This window comes from Nicotiana tabacum, chromosome 4 (assembly GCF_000715075.1).
Source record: "Nicotiana tabacum cultivar K326 chromosome 4, ASM71507v2, whole genome shotgun sequence".
Lineage (NCBI taxonomy): Eukaryota > Viridiplantae > Streptophyta > Magnoliopsida > Solanales > Solanaceae > Nicotiana > Nicotiana tabacum.
The window spans coordinates 87,868,092-87,888,921 of NC_134083.1; the positions used below are offsets into that span (position 1 = coordinate 87,868,092).

Genomic DNA, 20,830 nt, shown 5'->3' on the forward strand with positions numbered 1-20,830 from the left:
AACTTGGAGAAACCTCTTATTTCTTTTAGGAAAGGGGTCATTTCTATATTGCCAAATCGAAAAACAACTCTTTTCTCATCCTAGAACATGGTGGCGGCCTCGATCAGCTCCCTATTTGGTTGAATGTTCAACAAAGATGGCAGGTCACCAAGTACTCTCCTCACATGATTCTTGTCACAAGGCGCAAGGTCTTTCCACCAGTCAAGTAGAAAAGGCGGGATATTCTGGACTATACCAAACCTGGGGATTTCGTGCTTCATTTTCTACAAAACAAAGTTTAGCCCTTTCCCCCTCTAGATTTGACTACTTACGCAATAATGATCAACATGTTGGCACATTTTCTCCAAGTAATTCACATAATAAGATAGTGTCCATTGGGAATGTGGGAATCCCATCGAACTTTGGACAAGGCTCATCTTAGCGGGTTGTTACGTTAACAACGCTTCAACCCGTACTAGGTTTAGCATGATGCATGTACATTTCAAATTGGAGTAGGGTCTCTAGAAGGGTCTAGACTGGTACTCCTAAGTGGACAACTTGAGAGAGAAAGGCACGGGATCGTCGACTGCACCGCTGATCGACTAGTCTACCGCAAATAAGCCTTTATGATTTTAAAAAGGGTGATTTTAGTAAAGCGCGAACACTCATCAAGTGCCACTATGTTGATAATTGGTATGAGTGGAGTTTGATGTAGAGCTTGCTTTATGCAAAATAATAACACATTGCTAAGTATTTGCATGCTAAAAGTACGTAAAAATAGTAAATAAAATAGCAAAAGTGAACATGAAGAGAAAAGAGAAGAAAGACAAAAGAGATAAGTCAGTTTAGCTCATAAAAAAAGTGCGAGAACATAATGAAGCAGGTAGGGAAGTAGGGATGGGAGAGTCATAATATAGCAGTCTTAGACAAGATGAAGGAGATGGAGAGAGGTCGTACATGTCATAGAAAATAAAGGAGAATAAGGGAAGGGATGTGCATGTCATAGCAAAATAAAGGTGAATGAGGAAAATGAGGTGCATGTAATAGCGTTTTAAAATAAATAAAGGCAAATAGGAAAGGGGATGTGCATGTAATAGTAGTTTAAGACAAATAGGGGAAAACAAGGAAAGGGATGTGCATGTAATAGTAGTTTAAGACAAAGAAAGTAATCCACATAAGTTAAGTTTATTATGGTAAAAGCCCAAGTATATCCCCAGCGGAGTTGCTATGCTGTCGAGCCCCGTTTTTTTGCAAAAGCGGGTTTCGACGTGTGACAACTCTTTTAAATGGGTATTAAAAGAGAAGAGTCGCCACCTAATAATTTTAAGGTGCGTTAGGGCACCTATTTGCAAGTAACTTTGTTTGACTAGTCCGTGTCACCAAAGAACGGGTAAGGGCTCAAATTACCTCAAAGAGAAGGTATTAGTCACTCTTCGAGGTCCACAACTGTGGGTCCCGATCGAACTTTAAACTATGTGGACTATGTAATTAGACTAGGTGATCAAACAAATAAAGGGAGTTCTAGAAGTCGAAGAGTCGTATTAGGGCACGTGAGAATTGACACAAATCTTAATGAATACAGAGATACAACTACATTGATCTTTGTTAAATGACTAAGTGTAAATAACAAATACATAAAAAAAGGGGGGAGGGGGAGGTCCTAAATTTCTTAGCCTAAAGGATCACCCCGTGCAATATAAATAATACTCCGCAACTTCTTTGAGGTAGGGATTGCTCATATTATTCAGCGGGCACAGACTATCATCTCCTGCTACTGGATTACTATGTTAAAGTTGTTTACCTAAAGGCGCACTAATTTTATTCTAGGTTGTACCCTATGCTTTCACTACCCGTCCCATACCTATGGTCCAGGAGGCTTTGGACCTCTATTTGGGTGGTTTTAGACTTTACTTAGGATGCTCAAAATGCTAAAACTAGCTTACATTCAAAAACATGTAGGACTACACATAAGTACAATTAAAGGCTCAAGTTAACCACCACACATAAACAACAAATGCACGCGGGCAGTTAAGCAGTAGACAATTCCAGACTCATTAGAGTCATTAAGTCCTATAAGCATAGTTTCTATGTGATTCTGATTTCTAGCGTTGTACATGCAGCATTACAGCTTTAACCTAACGAATTTGCAGATTAAAGGTATTACAAACCTATAGGCATGACATCTACATTGTTCGTGCGATGGCGCAGTAAGGCTATTCGAAAACTCAGGGTTTACGACACTGATTTTTTAAACATGTTTCTTAGGCAGATGATAGTATCCCATAGGCATGATTTCTAACAATTGACAATTGAAATTGATTTTATAATTCTTTATCCCTAGAGGCATGTCATCTAAGAGGGACAGTGTAATGGAAATAATGGAAGTAGTCAATTAATAGATTAGGGTCCTATAATCATGATATCTAGATGGGCAGCACCATAAAAGTAATAAAAGCAATAGACCAATTGATTATTTGAAGTCCTATAGGCATGGTTTCTATGTTTACAAAGCATGTGTTATACATCCTATAGGCATGCCGTCTAAATGCATAGTAATAATATGGAAATCAAGTATTGTAATTACTAACATGTTTGAGATAGTGTGCGAGTATTAGACAAATTAGGTGAGGTGTGTGCGATTCTTATAGACATGATTTCTACTAGCGTGCAGAAGTAGATCAAGTTCAACAATGTAGCAAATAAAGCACGTAGACCCTATAGGCATGTTCTCTAATAGTGTGTAAGAATAAAGCACACCCATTCCCCAGTTCCACTAACGCCCTAATTATTTGTTTAAAATCATTACAGGCCTAAATGAAGAGTACATGCTCGAATATTACAAGTTGAATGAGTACACGCTCAATAAGCAGAGCAGGCCTAAAAAGGAATAACCCAGCAACTTCAAGGTCTTCAGTGATCTCATTCTTCACACAAAAAATAGTAAACCCAGGTATAGGTACACCTTAGGACATTAGAGTGTATCAGGTGCATGACTCGAACCCAAACCCATACCAAGTCTGAAAGGGGGTATCAACTTACCCAACAATGCCAGACTTAACCACATGAGTAACAAGCTGTTCATAAATTAATCAGCCCACTCGAAGTCCACACACTTAATTCTTAGGACTGCAACTAACAGTAGTTTAAACCAGAGCAGGTATATGAGATCACACAGAGTTATACACATAAGATGCTAGAAGTTCAGAAGACAAAATGGAACATCCCAAACCAACAGACAACCCCAAATAGAGTTTCAGGATATAATATGATCTAAGGTTAACTTAAACACAATCTTGACAAAGGAATCTTGCAGAATCACGGACGAAAAAAAGTAAGATTTGTAGCATGAGGGTCTAGTACAAATATGATCAAAGACAGGCTAATGAACATAGTCTGTAATAATCCAATCAACTGGGCATGAAGACTTTAACATTATCAATCATACACGAAGGTTTAAATAGCACCAGGACTCACAATGGGCAAGGATATGTCAAATATAGGTTAACAAGACTAGCCTGCACTAGGCTTAATCACATATGGGGGAAGAGGCTAGACATGAGATTTTCCCTAAGGTCTCAAACAGGATTGCATAAGTCAAAGCATACATTAGAACTTAAATGACATGAAAGCAGGCCCTAGCTAATCAGTACAACATCAAAACTTAGCAGGTTGGACAAGAATGACTTAACAAGGTCTGAAACACATGCATGGATCATCACAAAGGTATATGACAAGGCAAGGAACGAGCATTGGTTCATAAGTAGCAGGGAAAGCATGGCCGAGCTAATAACATGATCAGTAGTTAATTCTTAGAAAAGTATCAAGTCGCGCATGAATGACTCAAGACTTAGAACATGTTTGGGGCATGACTCGACTCATCACAAGAGTACAAAACAAGGCAAGAAACCAAACTCAGAATAGGCAACATTAATGAGCATTCGAGCACATACATTATCAAGTGGGCTCAAGAAGGAAGAATCAAGGCAACAAATATGCAAGTTGGGCTACTAGAAGGTATAGAGCCTCAAGAAGAGTTTCAAAGCATATAATGGCATGTTGGTTCATAAATATTCTCAGAGACATAGATATGCAGAGCAGGAATTTAAATAAGAAGAAACAAAAATGAAATTGCAAGAGTCGTAGCTACATTACTAGTTACAGACGAACAAGTAAAGAAGGGGGGTAATTTCAGCAACTCTTCAATGTCAATAGCAAAACGAGCAGTATAACCCAAGAATCTCAGTGCGTCAGAGTTCCCAAGGGTTTCAAATGAACCCCCGGTAGTGCTCACACTGATAAAGGTTCGAGAATTGAATTCTGGTTGCCTTGGCTTTCAGCTGGCCAAATGATTGAGCCTCAAAATAGTATAGGACAAGAAAGAATAAAGGAACAATAGTAGTTTTCTTTTGCGATCCCGCATCCCCTAGGGGAGTTGGGTGATGATTTTATATAGTAATGGAATTGAACAAACAAACAATAAAATATAATCAATCAAACACAAATAAGGAAAGAAAAGCATGCAGAACCGATTTAGAACCAAATTAGAAGAAAAATCAGGCAAACCCTAGTTCTGCCCAGAATCTCAGATTGGCCGAAGAATCTTGGTAAATCAGGCCCATATAATCTTGCCATGAGTGTATATAGACAAAAAATCATGTGAATCTTGAGGAGTGAGTTTGATTTCTCTTGATTCGGAAGATTGGTGCTTGCCAAAAATGGGGTAAGTACTATGTTATACCATAATCTTGTAAAGAACAACGAGATAATCCATAAAAGGTAAGTGAATCATGACAGGAATCCATGAATTAATCGAATTCGGAGAAGGTTGGTGAAGGCGGCTAGGGTTTCTGAAGGAGGAAGGAGGAGAGACGGGGGAAACGGGGGTGGCGGTCTGTAGGAGAATGAGGATTATGGTAGGGTAGTTGTGGGCAGTTGATCTTGAGAGATCAACGACCAAGATTAAAAATCAAGCGGGGCGGGTTGGTTTAACGGGTCGCGACCAGGTTGGATCAAAAGAGTCGTTTGGTTTGGGCTAAAGGGATTGAGCCAGGGATTTGGGTCTGTTTGGTCCGAAAATTAGCCCTTCATTGGGATATAAAAATTAAATATACAAAATTTATGAAACAATAATTTATAAAATACTATTTATGCAGTAAAATGCTGGAAAGTAATAGTTTAACATTATAAAAATATAAAAAATGTTATTCTAACATAAATAATATAATAAATATAATTATGTATAGAATGTAGGTTGTTCTTGCAAAAATTGTATAAATAGGTAAAAATGCAAATGTAATCATATTCAATGAAGTAAAAATGTTGTGAAACATATATGTGAGTGTTAATGATAAATTTGGATGATTAAGTCATCATAAAATAATTTAAGGGGTAATTAATGCATATTCAAGTAATTAAAATGCAAGAAAATTATTTTTAAAGCTTTAAAAATTATAACAATTATAGAAAATACTTGTATAACTCTTGTAAATTAAGTAATGATGCGAAATGATATTTTGAAAGTATATATACTATTAAAAATATATGAGGGCAAAGTTGGGTATCAATAATGCTGATCGACAGTGGTGTGCCAAAGAGTTTTTAGGTTGTAGCATTCAACACTACCTGCTATTTGATTAACAGGTGCATGATCAAGCCCTACTTGACAAGACTTCTTATGAACTGCTTAATGGGAGAAAACAAAAGGTAACTTACCTAAGAGCATTTGGATGCAAATATTTTGTTCTCAACCATGGTAAGGATGCATTGAAAAAATTTGATGCAAAAAGTAATGAGGGTATTTTCCTTGGTTACTCCTCTCAAAGAAAGGCATACAAAGTCTACAACAAAAGGACATAATGCGTAGAGGAAAGTGTGCATGTAATCATGATAAATCTCACCGCTAAAGTGTAAGGGGTCACATGATAAAGATGATCAAGATGAAGATTTTTCAAAGGTTCCTGGAGAAGTAATAGATATGGCAAATGGAAAAACTGATCTGATGAGTCAAGTGAAGTAGAGTGATGAAGAAGATGTAGTAGAACCTCCAGCTGAAACAGAGGAACCTGGTTCTCCTATCACCACAACTGAAGTTGAGCATAGGGTTGCTAATGTTGTATCAGATACTCCTGATGCAGGAAAAAAGAGTGGAATTCATACTTCTGTTGATGCTAATGATGGTTCAAATATGGAGGAACCGGATCCCTCACAGTCTAAAGTTCAAGTATATAAATGGAAGCACATGAGTTTACATCCTCTTCAAAATGTGATCTCACCCCTGGACTCTGGTATTCAAGCTAGATTTAAGGCAAGAAGTATGTTTGCCTTCTCAGTTTTCTTATCTCAAATTGAGCCTAAAAATATCAAGGAAGCATTAAAAGATGCTGACTGGATTGATTTCATGCAAGAAGAGCTCATCGGTTCAAGAAAAATAAAGTGTGGCACTTGGTTCCTCGGCCCTCATACAGAACAGTGATTGGAACCATGTGGGTGTTTAGAAACAACTTGATGAGTTTGGAAATACAACAAGAAATAAAGTTAGGCTGGTGGTGCAGAGTTAAAATCAAGAAGAAGTGATTGACTATGATGAAATATTTGCTCCTATTGCTCGAATGTAAGCCATTAGAATTCTCATAGCATTTGCATCTCATATGGAATTCAAATTGATCCAAATGGATGTTAAAAGTGCATTTGTGAAAGGATATTTGAAGGAGGAAATTTTTGTCAAGAAACCACCTGGCTTTGAATGTCATGAACATCTTGAACATGTCTTCAAGCTTGATAAAGCATTATATGGTTTGAAGCGCCCCCTCATGCATTGTATGAGAGATTGTCCAAGTTCCTTCTTGAGAATGGCTTCACTAGAGAAAAAATTGACAATACCCTATTCCTGAAGAAAAGAGGGAGAAATTTGTTGATTGTGCAAGTCTATGTTGATGATATCATATTTGGTGCAACAAATGATTTCCTTTGATAGGAGTTTGCAAAACTCATGGGAAGTGAATTTGAGATGAGTATGATGGGGGAGTTAAACTTCTTCCTTGGGCTGCAAGTAAAGCAAACCTCAAAAGGGACCATGATAAGTCAATAGAAGTGCATCAAGGAGCTGCCGAAATGATTTGAGATGGAAAATTCCAAGACCATTAATACTCCCATCGCTATTGCCATTGACCTGGACATGGATGAACCTGGTTCTCCTATCAATGAAACTATGTATAGGGGTATTATTGGATCTCTTCTGTATCTAAAAACTAGTAGACCTGACATTGTTTTTAGTGTTGGACTGTGTGCTAGATTTCAATCAAGCCCAAGAGAATCTCATTTGATGGCTGCCAAGAGAATCTTGAAGTATCTCAAGGGAACACAAGACCTGGTCCTCTTCTATCCCTCAGGAGATATTTTTGACCTAGTTGGATATGATGATACTGATTATGCTGGATATCTGGTGGATAGAAAGAATACATCTAGAATGGCATATTTTATGGGGTCATGCCTAATCTTATGGGGTACAAAGAAACAAAACCCTATGGCTCTTTCTACTATTGAAGATGAGTATGTGGCTGCTTCCTCTTGTTATGCTCAACTGCTATGGATCAAGCAATAACTAGAATATTTTGGTATGTTTACAGATTGTGTGCCATTGTTGTGTGATAACATAAGTTCTCTCAACATGACAAAGAACCCGATGCAGCATAAGAGGACAAAGCACATTGATGTGCGACATCACTTCTTGAGGGACAATGTTGAAAAATGGGCTTATTTGTATGAAGTTCTGCACAATGGAGGACCATGTAGCAAATATCTTTACCAAAGCACTGAGGAGAGAACACTTTGAAAGAAATCGTCTAGAGCTAGGGTTAATCAAGATCAACTGAGAACCTGGTCGCTCAATGATTGGCTAGGAAAGAATGGAAAGGTACAATGCTAAAAAATATTTTCTGGCATCATCTAATTCAACCCTATATTATTACAGGTAGTCACGCATGGCAGATTCAGGATAAACAAGTGACAAATGACATTGCACATATCTAGAAGTTATTGCTCACATTTTCAAAAATGTCAAGGAACCTGGTTCCTATGACTCAAGTTAGTAGTTTCTTTTACACTTATATGCATTTTGAACTTCTAGGGTGCCATGTCATTATTATTTTCCCGCCTCTTATGCTGCCCTTTAAGACCAAACATTACAACCCTTCCAAATCGACCCATCTCCCCTCTCAAACCTGTTTGTAACCAGTCTCTATTTTACTTTATATACTTGAAAGTCAGTCTCTTTCCTCACTTCAAACATCAAACATAACTTCTTCTCTCTATCAAACCCTCTTTTTCTTGTCTTCTTGCTTCCAAAATCGCCCATGTCTCAACAAGAAACTTCATCTCCTAAAATGACTTAAGCCAATCCTGCATCATCTCCATCTAAAGAGGCACCTCTATTTGGGTCTGATCCAGACACTTCACCATACAAAAGCCCAATTTCCAATAAACCAAACCCCACATTCAGTTCTCCCAAACTATCGGGATTTGGTCCCCAGCGAAGCCGTAAAAATCAAACTCCCAAACGTTTGTTTCTTCTTTATCTCCATCTACTCCTACCGAGAGAGTGGAATCCAACCAAAGAATATCCATTTCTCAATTTCTTCAAATCACAAAAGAAATAGTAGAAGGCGATGAAGGTGTTGAAGTCTCGAGTCAGCGTGTTGTGACAGAGGAAATGAGGTTGAACGTAGAGTTAGGTTCCTGTATTGCCGAGGGCTCACATGCATCTGAAATTTCTGAGGCTCAAGGTGTTGAAGGGATTATTTCGAGTATCTTGTCTGTGTCAATCCTCTATCCTCCTCTAATGATAAAGAGATTTTTGGTACGGAGGTTGAGAAAAATGTGAGTGATAGCAATAAATGGGGCTCTACTTCTATTGAAAAGGAGCCTGATGTTATAAAGAACGTGGTTGAGAGATTCATGATTGGTAGTGTTAGTAAAGAGACTCAGGAGGAACTACTGAGTCAGGGGGAAATACAGAGTGAGGGGGAACAAATGAGTGCAGAGGAACATGAGCCTGTCAGCACTATATGGGAACCTTCAAAGGGACCTCGTCCTTCTGACCACAGAGAGTTTTCTGCTCCTACTTGGAATGAAACACTAGGTTTCACAAGATCGCCATGGACAGTGCTGACTCACCCCTTATAATTCCCCTATTATTGTTACTTTGCAAATTGAGTATCCTGAAATAAGGCCTGTATCTGTGCAAAATTCTACTTAGAGTGAGGAGACTGACTCTGATAATCAAGTTGTGCTAAGCTCTTTGACTACTAGGGTGGGGGAAAAGCCAAAAATAATACTGTTCTCAAATGCCCTACCACTAGACAACAGAGAAAGGCTGAGCTTGATAATGCATTAAATGCGAGTAAGGGGAAAAAGAAGAAAAGGAAACTAGTGAAGAGCAGGTTGATTGATGAGGAGGATGTGCCTCCTGCAGATATAGTTGAGGTGGATGATGAGGAGTCTGTTAAGGAAGTCGCTCCCCTTGTCAGGAAAAACTCAAAGAAAACCATTGCTACTAAACGGAAGAAGCCAGTATCATACAAAGAACTTGTGAGTGACAAGGATGATGAAATAGAGCAGGAAGAAGGAGTGGAGAAAGAGAAAAGCATCTGAGGAAGAGGCATAGTACTAGTGAGGAACCTGGTTCCTCATAAAGGCCAAGGTAAGGGTTATCCGAGTTGGAAAGAAGGGCAAATATCAAGAAACAAAGGTTCTATGGGGTCGAGTCTTTGACCCTGAGATCATTGTACAACCTGAAATGAAACAGCTTGTGGAAAGATTTGGATTCCAGAAGTGGACCCATCTCTTTGAAATCAACCGTCCAAAAGTGTATGAAGATGAGTGAGAAGTTTCTATGCTGGACTGTTTGTGGCGGATGGGGACACACTCTGTCTAAAGGTGAATGGAAAAGACTTTGTTATGGATGAGGAAACACTTGGTGAGATCCTTGATGTACCCACCGTTGGGTTGAAAACTGTAGAGGGAACTGGTTCCCCTGATTTTAAGAAATTGATCATCAAGAAGCAAGCAGTTCTGTTGGGGGAAATTGTATACAAGAAAGCTCTTTAGCCAGGAAACCAGCTGCTGTTTGAGCAGGTGAACAAGGTGCTACTGCCTAGCGCTAAGAGAAGATCTATCACCTCCATTATGAACCTGGTTCTCCTAGAAGTACTGACATCCTTCTCATCTATTAGTCTGCCTGGAATTATGATTGAACACATGCTAAAGGTGGCAAACTTTAGGATGGTAATCATGGTCTTCCTTATGGGTTCCTCCTTACCAAGGTCTTTGAACACTTTGAGGTTCCATTGGGAAAAACGTCTGTGGCGACTAGAAAACAGATGTTCATTATGACCTTGGAAGAGTGTGAGTGTGTAGTGAAGAATGGAGGTGTGGGAAGCAACTCAACTATCTCTAAACTGATTGATGCTCAGGAGGCGACAAATGAAGAGATCAAGCGCCTTAAAGCTCAAAATGCCATTTTGCAGTCCAAGCTCACTCAGGCCAGCAAGGAACTTGGTTCCAACAGCTCTTAGGGAGAAGAGATTTCCTGTTTGATGGCTGAGAATGACGAGTTGAGGAAACAAGTTGAGAACCTAAAGGAGCAGCTGATCACTGATCAAAGAGCCGCTAATGCAAGTATGGATAGTCTTATCAAGGCGCTTGTTCCCTAATATTTCTTGTCCCCTATCTAGTATCTCCTATTTTTGCACCCGTTCCTAGTCCTCTACTAATCGTGTCCTTTTGTTGATGTTATCTTATGACTGTGGTACTTTAGTTGTTTTGATGTGTAATATTTGTGTGACTGGTACTGATATACCTATGTTTTTCTCTTATAATTAACGGGCATGACTATCTATTTTGTGTAATGTTAATCGTTTGTGTTATAGTTTAGCCATGTTGTGTGCACACAAGTGGCATGAGTTATTGTTGCTGGACTTCTTTTTGCGTATGCCTGTTTTATCTTCTTTTCAATGATGCCAAAAGGGGGAAGACAATCAAAGGGAGGTAACAAAAATAGGGTAACATAAAAACTGGCTCTCAGGGGGAAGGCGTCTGATTCGTAGGGGGAACATGAGGGAATCTGATTCTTAATAGGAATATCAATTCTGAGTTTTTCATCATCAAAAAGGGGAAAATTGATAAGTTATGCCAGTATGGTTTTGATGATTTGTCAAACTTTATGAAAGAACCAGATAGGAATCTGATACAATCAGTTCTCTTGTCCTTATTGTAACGTACTCAGTTGTCTGGTTTAATTCTCAAGGAAACCAGATAAAGGAACTGCAAAGGGAACAAATAGGATTAGGCCCTCAAGTTGTCGTACAAGTCAACTCTACAATTTTTAAAGCTGCTGTACTGTACTTGCAACAGTACAACAACATAGCTGCAGTTTGCTAGAGACCGGAAATGCCCTTGTATCTTCTCTCATGATCTCATATATATAAAAAACATGATACAAGGTTTTGACCTATCACTTGCAAACCCAAAAACATATATTCTCTCAAGTGGTGCAACTGCCTCTGTTTTCCTCGGGTGCATTGAAGAACAAAGCTGCTACTAACCAAGGACCAGATCCTAATATTGAATATGTCTTGAGTTTTTTAGTTTGTTGTGTCTTTGTCTTTTGTTATTTACTTGTATTCCTACACTGCTTTTTAGAAGCATTTAGTAGGACATCATGTATTCTACCTTAACAGCTCAAAAAATGCCAAGTGACAATATCAAATAAATAAGGATTACCATATAGAATGCCGGGCATCAGCGGAAAGATTATCTCGTGAATATTCGGACTACTAGCGATATAACGCACGATTCTGCCGAGGTAGTTCGGCCCGATCCAAAATAATGTGCACCCCGGCGAGGGTCGAGCGACTTGAACCATAGATGCATCTATTATACTGCCGAGGCGTTCGGCCCGCTCCACAAGAAAGGAAGGAAGTTACCAAATTATGAGACACGTGCTTATGATACAGTACATGAGCACAAAAGGAATATAATCTTTACCGTTTCTCAAATAACTCGCCCACAACTCAAAGTGTTAAGGCTCGGCCTAGTATACATATATTTATTTCTAAATTAAATTTAGTTATAACTTTAATTAATTAAGCTAGTAGAATAAGTTCAAATAATTCAATCATTACATGATAAAGTCCTAAGTCTACTCGGACACAAACATGCTTTAGCTACGTACGGACTCTCATCACCTCGTGCGTACGTAGCACCCACAACTAGTTGCATATAACAATAAATATCACCTAGGGGGTAGTTTCCCCCTCACAAGATTAGACAGGAGAATTACCTCGCTCCGAAGATCCATAACCGGCTCCAACGCCTCTCTAACACCTCAACTCAAAGCCAAACGTCTCGAAACTAGTCAAACAACGTGTAATTCAATCAAAATATACTGCAATGCTTAAATTTATCAATTTATAAAAATTCTCAACTCCGCTCGAAAAGTCAATAAAATCAACCCTCAGGTCTGCATGCCCGGATTCCGAAAGTTTTCGAAGACAAACTTTACCCATAACTCCACGAAGTCAAATATATAATTTATTCCAAATTTCATGTCCAATTTCGTGATAAAAATTCAAAAATACCAATTTCTAGGTTTTCTACCAAAATCCCAAATTCTTACTCATTTCCATGATCAAATCCACATATAAACCATGTATTTAACTCACTATGTGAATAAATCACTTACCCCATAATAGATGATGAAGATGGCACTCTAAAATTGCTGTAAAATCGACTCCCATGAACGAAACGAAGTGGAATTGAGCCAAACCCCCGATTTAAAAGAACCACACTACCCAACCCGACCATCGCACATGTGGAACAGTAACTGCTTCTGCGGCTCCGCTTCTGCGGAAGTTTCCTCGCAGGTGCGGTTTCCCCCAAGGCCAACGTTTTTCGCTTCTGCGGCCATCCGACCACAGGTGCGCATCCGCTTTTGTGGAAAACCTCTGCACCTGCGGACTCCCCAGCTCGAGCACCACTCTGCACCTGCACGCCCTTCACCGCACCTGCGGCTCCGCAGGTGCGCTACAACACCCGCACCTGCGATCATCCAACCCCATACCACTTCCGCTTCTGCGCTTCTCCGCCCGCATCTGAGAGCCCGCAAGTGCGGCAATTTCCTCGCACCTACGAATCCCATCCAGCCTCACTCCCTACAGCTTCTGCGACCCCTGGGTCCCTTCTGCGGTCTTGCACCTGCATTCATAACCTCGCAAGTGCGATCGCACCAGAAGCCTTCAGCTTCAACACTTCTTCCAAGTCCAAACTCGATCTGTTTCCAATCCGATTAGCACCCGAGGCCTCCCGGGATCCCGTCCAAATATACCAACACATCCCACAACACGATACGGACTTAGTCGAAACCTCGAATCACGTCAAATAATACCAAAATTATAAATCGATGACCAAAACCTTTCTTTTAACTCTCCAACCTTTAAACTTTGTCGAACGCGTCCGAATTACACTCAAACATCTCGGAATGATGCCAAACTTTATGTGCAAGTCACAATTCACGATACGAACCTATTTCAAGGCCCGGTACTCCTAACGGACATCGATAACACCAAAATTCATTTCAAATCAAACATAAGAATTTCTTAAACTTTTAAAATGCCAACCTTCCATAATAGGCACCGAAATACTCCCTGGTGGTCCGATACACAACTCGAACATACACCCAAGTCCAAAATCATCATACGAACCTATTGGAACCTAGTGTGTTTCTTGTGTGTTCTTCCATGGGCAAAGGATGTCCTATTTATAGTATACAAGATACACCCAAGACTCACTAGATACATCCTAGGAATTAACTGGTACATCTATCCAAGTAGCACATTATATAGAATGTATGGATGGATTAAATGAACAACCATATACATTCACTTTATTTATAACAAAAACGTAATTTTAACCAACTTTATTTACATCTCTCATGTATTTTACCTACTAGTAAGTTTGACGCACTTCACAAAAGGTACTTACAAGTAAATTAAAGAAAAAAAAAATTCTTAATGAATTTAGCTGTAAATTATCATGTATATACACACATTATTTTATTTTATTGATGAAATCACAAAAGATAATACTTTATTTATTAGAATTAGAGTTTAAACGGAGTTCATTTTTTATCATCAAATTTCTTTAAAAATAGAAAAAGAAAATGACTTTTAATATATAAGGGCATTAACTTGAGAGGAGTAGTCTCATCTTCGTAATTTCTAATAATGGGCTAAAAGGAAACAGTCTCATTATGATTAACATTTTGCTAATTGCAGTGGCTATGAATTGGTAATTTAGTAGGTAACTCATCGAAAATCAGTTCTAAAGGTAAATAATTAGTTGATTATGGGATTGATCATGAATTAAAATATGAGTACTCAAGATTTAGAGAGATTTTTGTCATTAGTTTCTAATAAGTTATGCGGGTATGATTTTGATGATTTGTCAAACTTCATAAAGGAACCAGATAGGAATATGATATAATCAGTTCCTTGTGCTTATTGTAACGTACACAGTTGTCTAGTTTAATTCTCAAGGAAACCAAATAAAGAAGCGACAAAGGGAACATATAGGATTAGGTCCTCAAGTCGTCATACAAGTCAACTCTACAACTGTTAAAGCTATTGCACTGTACATGCAATAGTACAACAGCACAACTGCAGTGTGCTAGAGACCGGAAATGCCCTTGTATCTTTTCTCATGATATCACATATATTAACAACATGATACAAGGTTTTGACCTAACACTTGCAAACCCAAAAATATATATTCTCTCAAGTGTGCAACTGCCTCTGTTTTCTTCGGGTGCATTGAAGAACAAAGCCGCTACAAACCAAGAACCAGATCCCAACATTAAATATGTCTTGAGTTCTTTATTTTGTTGTGTCTTTGTCTTTTATTATTTATTTGTATTCCTATGCGGCTTTTTAGAAGCATTTAGTAGGACATCATTTAATCATCATTTGTTTTGGTTGGTTAACTAGAGTTAGTCAAGAGTGTGGTTTTATAAAAGAGTTATTACAAAGAGCTTGCAATAGAGTTATTGTAAGAGGTGAGGGATTAAGAATTAATTCCTAGATTACAATAGGTTGTAATATGAAATTTGATTAGTTAGTGGAGTTGAAATCCTACTGGGATATGTCGTGATTTTTAATCTCGTGAGGAGGAAGTTTTTCACGTAAATATCGTGTGTTCTTTACTTTCTGTTCATTTACTGTGAAAACATATAGAGAACCTGATTCTCTATATTGTTTGGTGAATCTTTAGTTTCTATCAACTTTCGGAACCAAAAATAAAAGAGAAAGAAAAAAAGTCCAACAACACTAAGTGTGTATATTACATACACTCAAGTCTTCCACATAAGCCTACTGAAGATAGAACTCCACAGTAAGCAAAAAGGTGTTCAATTATCCACAGTAAAAAAAATGCCTATCGTGATAGATGCATTAGTACACATTCTCAAATCAGTCCAAAGGCTTTTTAGCTAAGGGATAAAAAAAACTCAATTAATGTAGTATAACATCTTTCTGAATCATCCGTGGCCTCACGGAACAAAAAAAATGAAATAATGGAAAGCTATTTCTGTTAACCATGCATTTACAAACATTATATTCTAATAATTATCATGGTTAAATGTTAAAGTGGGAGATTGTTGGGATATATACTATTAATTATAGATTTAGATATAGTATTTATTATGGAATAATTGTTTGTTCAATTTTAAAGCTTTAAATAGATCATATATTAATTTGTGTCATTCACTTATATAGTAGATAATTTAGTATATAGAGTTTGGCTGCCCACACGCCAAAGGCTACTCACAATTATTCGGAGTTCACTAACAAGAAATTTTCTTAAATTTACCACCATTCACACCGTGATTTCGCTAGTTACAGCTCGTCACTGGCCCATTAGATAAATTGATATATCCATGCTTTCTTGCACGGTTATCTGGAAGATGATCTACATGGAGAAACCCACTGGCTTTGTGCACTCTGCCTATCCAGACTACTATTTAAGCCGAAAAACAATTTTTAATGTCAAAGATATTAATTTTATATGACACATCACAAGCAGCTGATTCGATCCGAAAGATATACATTTTTGTTAATACAACGTGATAGAGAAGGTGAAAAATAAATTCAATGATAGATAATATAATAAAAATAAAACAGAGAAAAAATAATTCTTATTGGATGATCCTTGATAGGATGATGAGCCGAACAGAGCTTGAAGAGCCGAACTATGGTAACTTGGGAGAAAGTTATATGAATTACAATGTATAGAACAATAGAGAAGAAAATTAGATGATTACAATGGTGGTAAAATGTCTATATTAATAGAACTAGATCTAGGTAACCGTTCTCCTTGAATTATGTGTAACGACCCGATCAGTTATTTTGCTTTCTAGATTCCCGTTGCCCTTATTATGACTCACTGTATGCGCTCTTACTGTTTTATGACTTGCGGGGATGGTTGGTTCAGGTTTGGAAGGGTTCAGGTTGGAAGCGGAACACTTAGTTCCTTAAAAGTGGCCTAAGATTACAAAGTTTGACTTAAGTCAACGTTTACCTTGGAACCGGAGTTTGATGGTTCCAATAGGTTCGTATGATGATTTTAGACTTGGGCGTGTATTCGGATCGGGTTTAAAGTGATCCGGGAGCGTTTCAACGCTTAATGTTGAAAGTTAGCTCATGGAAGATTTTCTAGTTCTTTAAATTTTGTTTGGAGTAGACTTTGGTTCTACCGAGGCCCGTTTGGGATTTCGAGCCTCAGAAGAGATCCGTATGGTGATTTATAACTTGTATGCAAACTTTGGTGTTATTCCGAGTTGTCTAAGTATGGTTCGATGCGTTCGGAGCTAATTGAAAAGTTTGAAGTTCATAAGTTGATTCAAGTTGGTTTTGGGGTGCGATTCTTGGTTTTGATGTTTATTTACATGTTTCGAGGGTTCGAACAAGGTCCGTATTAATTTTATGGACTTGTTAGTATGATTGGTCGGGGTCCCAGGTGGATCGGGTGAATTTCGGACTACCTAGAGCTAAGTCTGAAAATCTGATATTGGTGGTTTAGTTTTATTCTACGCTTTCGCGGAGAAGGGATTGGGGGACTAGGTATTTTTTCCTTCGCGTTCGCGTTCAATAGGTTGTGTTCGCAAAGGTCTGGGAACGGTAGCTTTCGCGTTCGCGAACACAGGCATTCGCGTAGAATAAAGGGCCTGGGGTGGGTCAGCCGCCTTTGCTCTTCACGTTCGCGAAGGGCTGACCGCATTCGTGAAGCTCAGGTTAGGCAAGCCTTCGCGATCGCGTGACTGCCCTCGCGTTCGCGAAGAAGGTCTCAGGGCCTGGGCCAGCTATACCTTCGCGATCCCGAGGCTTCTTCCGCGATCGCGAAGAAGGGCCAACTGGGCAGTGTTTTGATTTAAAGAGGAGACTTAGGCTTAGTTTTCCCATTTCTCTTTTGTGTGGTCCGAATTTGGAGCTTCTTGGAGAGGGGTTTTCATCAAGCATTGTAAGGTGAGTAATTTTTACCTAATGTAAGTTAAATACATAGATTATGGGTAGATTTTAACGGGTAAAATGTGAAAATTTTAGGAATTTGTTGAAAAATCTAGGTTTTGATAAAAATGATGTTTGACCATGAAATTGATTCTGGAATTGAGAATAAAGTATATATTTGAGTTCGTGAAGTCATGAGTAACATTTATCTTCGGAAGTTTTCGGAATCCGGGCACGTGGGCCCGGGGGTGATTTTATGGACTTCCTAGATTTGGTTGGGAAATTAGTTTAATAGCTAAATTTGGAACTTTTGAGCACTTATTAATTAGTTTATGCGAATTTTGATTAGCTTCGGATAGCTCGGCTTCGTTTGGGGAATTCTAGTGAGGTTAAAGAGCCGGTTAGTGGACTTGAAAGCGAGGTAAGTCTCTTGCCTAACCTTGTAAGAGGGAATTTATCCCCTTAGGTGCATTAATTATTGTGTGCTACTTGTTGTGGGGAGCTACGTACGTATGAAGTGACGAGAGTCCGTACGTAGCTATATCATGATATGTCCGGGTAAACTTAGATTCACAGCATGCCTTTAATTGTGCTATTTGTACCCGTCATGTGTAGTAATTTTCTTGATTATGACTGCGATTGAGGATTTTAATAAAACTACTAACTTAGCCTCTTACTTTAGAAAATTGGAAAATATTTGATAAACTATGGATCCGCGTCTTCTCGACTCGTATGTGCTTTCACAAGCGAGGTAAATTTCTCTACTCTTATGGGATCGGGCCGTTCGCCTCGACAGTGAAATAAATTACTCTTATGGGATCGAGCCGTTCGCCTCAGCAGTACTGAGTACCATTATTCCTATGGGATCGAGCCGTTCGCCTCGACAACCTCATGCTTATTATTTGAGACTGGATTTGGTTTGGTAACCGTTGAATTAGCGCCTTAAAGGTCGGTTATGACATGTTTAGTGATTTGATATAGACTCATGTATGGAATTATCGTAATTATTTTTATTTGCTTTGTTTACTTGTTGTACATTTACCATGTCTACTTTATGTATTTCTATTGCTGTTTGACCTCTAACAAGTGTCTAGTCGATCCCACGTCACTACTTCTTCGAAGTTAGACTAGATACTTACTGGGTACGTGTTATTTTCCTTACTCACGCTATACTTCTGCACTGAATGGGCATGTACTGAGACAGATACTACCAGTGGTCGCACAGGCGCGTAGCCGCACTTCTACGGAGACTTAGTGGTGAGCTGCTTGCCTTGCTACGATCTGCAGCACCGAAGTCTCTCTACCTTGTTTATTATTTCTGTCTATTACCTTTCAGACAGTAGTTGTATTAGTTTTGTATATTCTCTAGATTGCTCATGCAGTTCTGGCACCGAGTTTTGGGGGCTTTTAGCATTTATGTACTGTTGTACTTATCATTACTGTCACTATAATTAATGTATTTCTCACGTTGGTATTTGTTGAGAAAAGAGTATGTACGGTTGCATGAGATCTTACTTATTTCGTTCTTTTAAAAAGAAAAGAGGAAACTTTTGTTTTAAAAGTTAAAAAGGGGTAACTAAATTATAGGTTCACTTGTGGGCTTGCCTAACGGTGATGTTAGGTGCCATCACAACCTATCACGGGTTTTGGGTTGTGAGAGATTGGTATCAGAGCATTAGGTTCACATAGGTCTCATGAGTCATGAGCATGCCTAGTAGAGCCTTGCGGATCGGTGTAGAGACGTCCGTACTTATCTTCGAGAGGCTACAGGGTGTTAGGAAACCTCTCTTCCTTTATCTACCATCGTGCATTTGATTTTGTGCCTAATATCTTTATATTGATCTCTCATAGATGGTGAGAACGCGCGCGGCAGATGTACCAAGCGGTAGAGGAGATGCTCCCCCGGTTGCTAGAGGCTGAGGTAGAGGCCGGGGGAGGGCCCCAGCTCCTGTCAGAGGATGAAGGCGTCCTAGAGTTGCTCCCATTGTACCACTAGTGAATCCTGTAGAGGATCCTGTTGTTGAAGAGCAAGACGAGGCACCTGTAGCTGAGCCAACCCTAACAGATTTCATGACTGCACCGGGATTTTAGGAGGTCATGGGATGTATGATGTGGTTTATAGACTCTATGATGTAGACTGGTTTATTTCCAGAGGACCCAGCCACATCTCAGGTGGGAGGGGGAGCATATACCCCTACAGCTTAGGCTCCAGGGCACGCTGGTGCCGTATATCAGACCCCAGGTGCACTACCTGCGGGTAGGCCCCAGCTAGTTGCACCGTCTATGCCAGAGTCTGTACCAATCGCGACCGTTGATTAGCAGAAGCGGCTGGATAGATGAACTAGACTTCACCCCTAACTTTGGGGATGAGAGGTGAGGGGACCCCCAGGATTTCATTGACCGGTGCAAGGAAATGCTCCGGAACATGGGGATATTAGAGTCCAACAGGGTGGATTTCTCTGCCTTTCAGCTTGAGGGCAAGGCCCCCAGATGGTGGTAGGCTTACCTCTTAGCAGGCCAGCAGGTTCACCTCCATTGACTTGGGATCAATTTACACATTTGTTCTTGGAGAAGTACAAACCACCTTCGGAGAGAGAGGAGCTTCGGGGTCAGTTTGAGCGACTCCGTCAGGGTCATATATTTGTGATCGACTATGAGGCAAGATTCACTGACTTGTTTCGCCATGCAGCTACTACACTCCCCACAGACGCAGAGAGGGTACGAAGGTTCATTGCAGGTTTGCACCCTGAGATTCACGTTTCTATGGACCGTGAGGCATAGATGGGGACTCCCTTTCATCAGGTTGTGGATATAGCTCGAAGGATCGAGCGTATTCGCAACTGCAATAGAGAGTTTACGCCGAGGGACAAGCGACCCCGATAGTTTGGAGAATTCAGTGGTGCCCTACCTCGGGGCAGAGGTCAGTTAACGAGGGGTCAGTCTAGCAGTCCCGTGTAATCAGCACCACCACCTGCTTGAAGTGCTCCAGCACGACCCTACTTCAGTGCCATTCCAGAGAGTACTTACTGTCCGCCGGCTATTCAGGGTTCCACCAGTGGGTATTCAGGCCATCAGGGTCAGACTTCAAGTCAGCAGTCCACTGATCCGAGGGGTTGTTTCGAGTGCGGGGATCTTGGCCACGTGAAGAGGTTTTATCCCAAACTTCGGGGCAAGGCCGAGCAACAGGACCATCGGCCCACGCTTATCGCACCAGCTACCACACTGCCCACCAGGCCGGCCAGAGGAGGAGGGCAGGTGGGTAGGGGTCGCCCTACGAGTGGAGGCCACTCAGGTGGCAC

At 39.8% G+C, this 20,830-nt stretch overlaps 1 protein-coding gene across 1 annotated transcript; it reads left to right on the top strand.

The window, feature by feature from the left end:
- Positions 1-7,099: 7,099 nt before the first annotated feature.
- Positions 7,100-7,579, top strand: LOC142180027 (secreted RxLR effector protein 161-like). Its single transcript, XM_075250944.1, has one exon. It carries the CDS (start codon positions 7,100-7,102, stop codon positions 7,577-7,579), a length of 480 nt encoding a protein of 159 aa, XP_075107045.1.
- Positions 7,580-20,830: the final 13,251 nt, after the last annotated feature.

Coding starts and splice junctions, on each gene's coding strand:
- LOC142180027 (XM_075250944.1), top strand. CDS start 7,100: ATGGAAAATTCCAAGACCATTAATACTCCCATCGCTATTGCCATTGAC.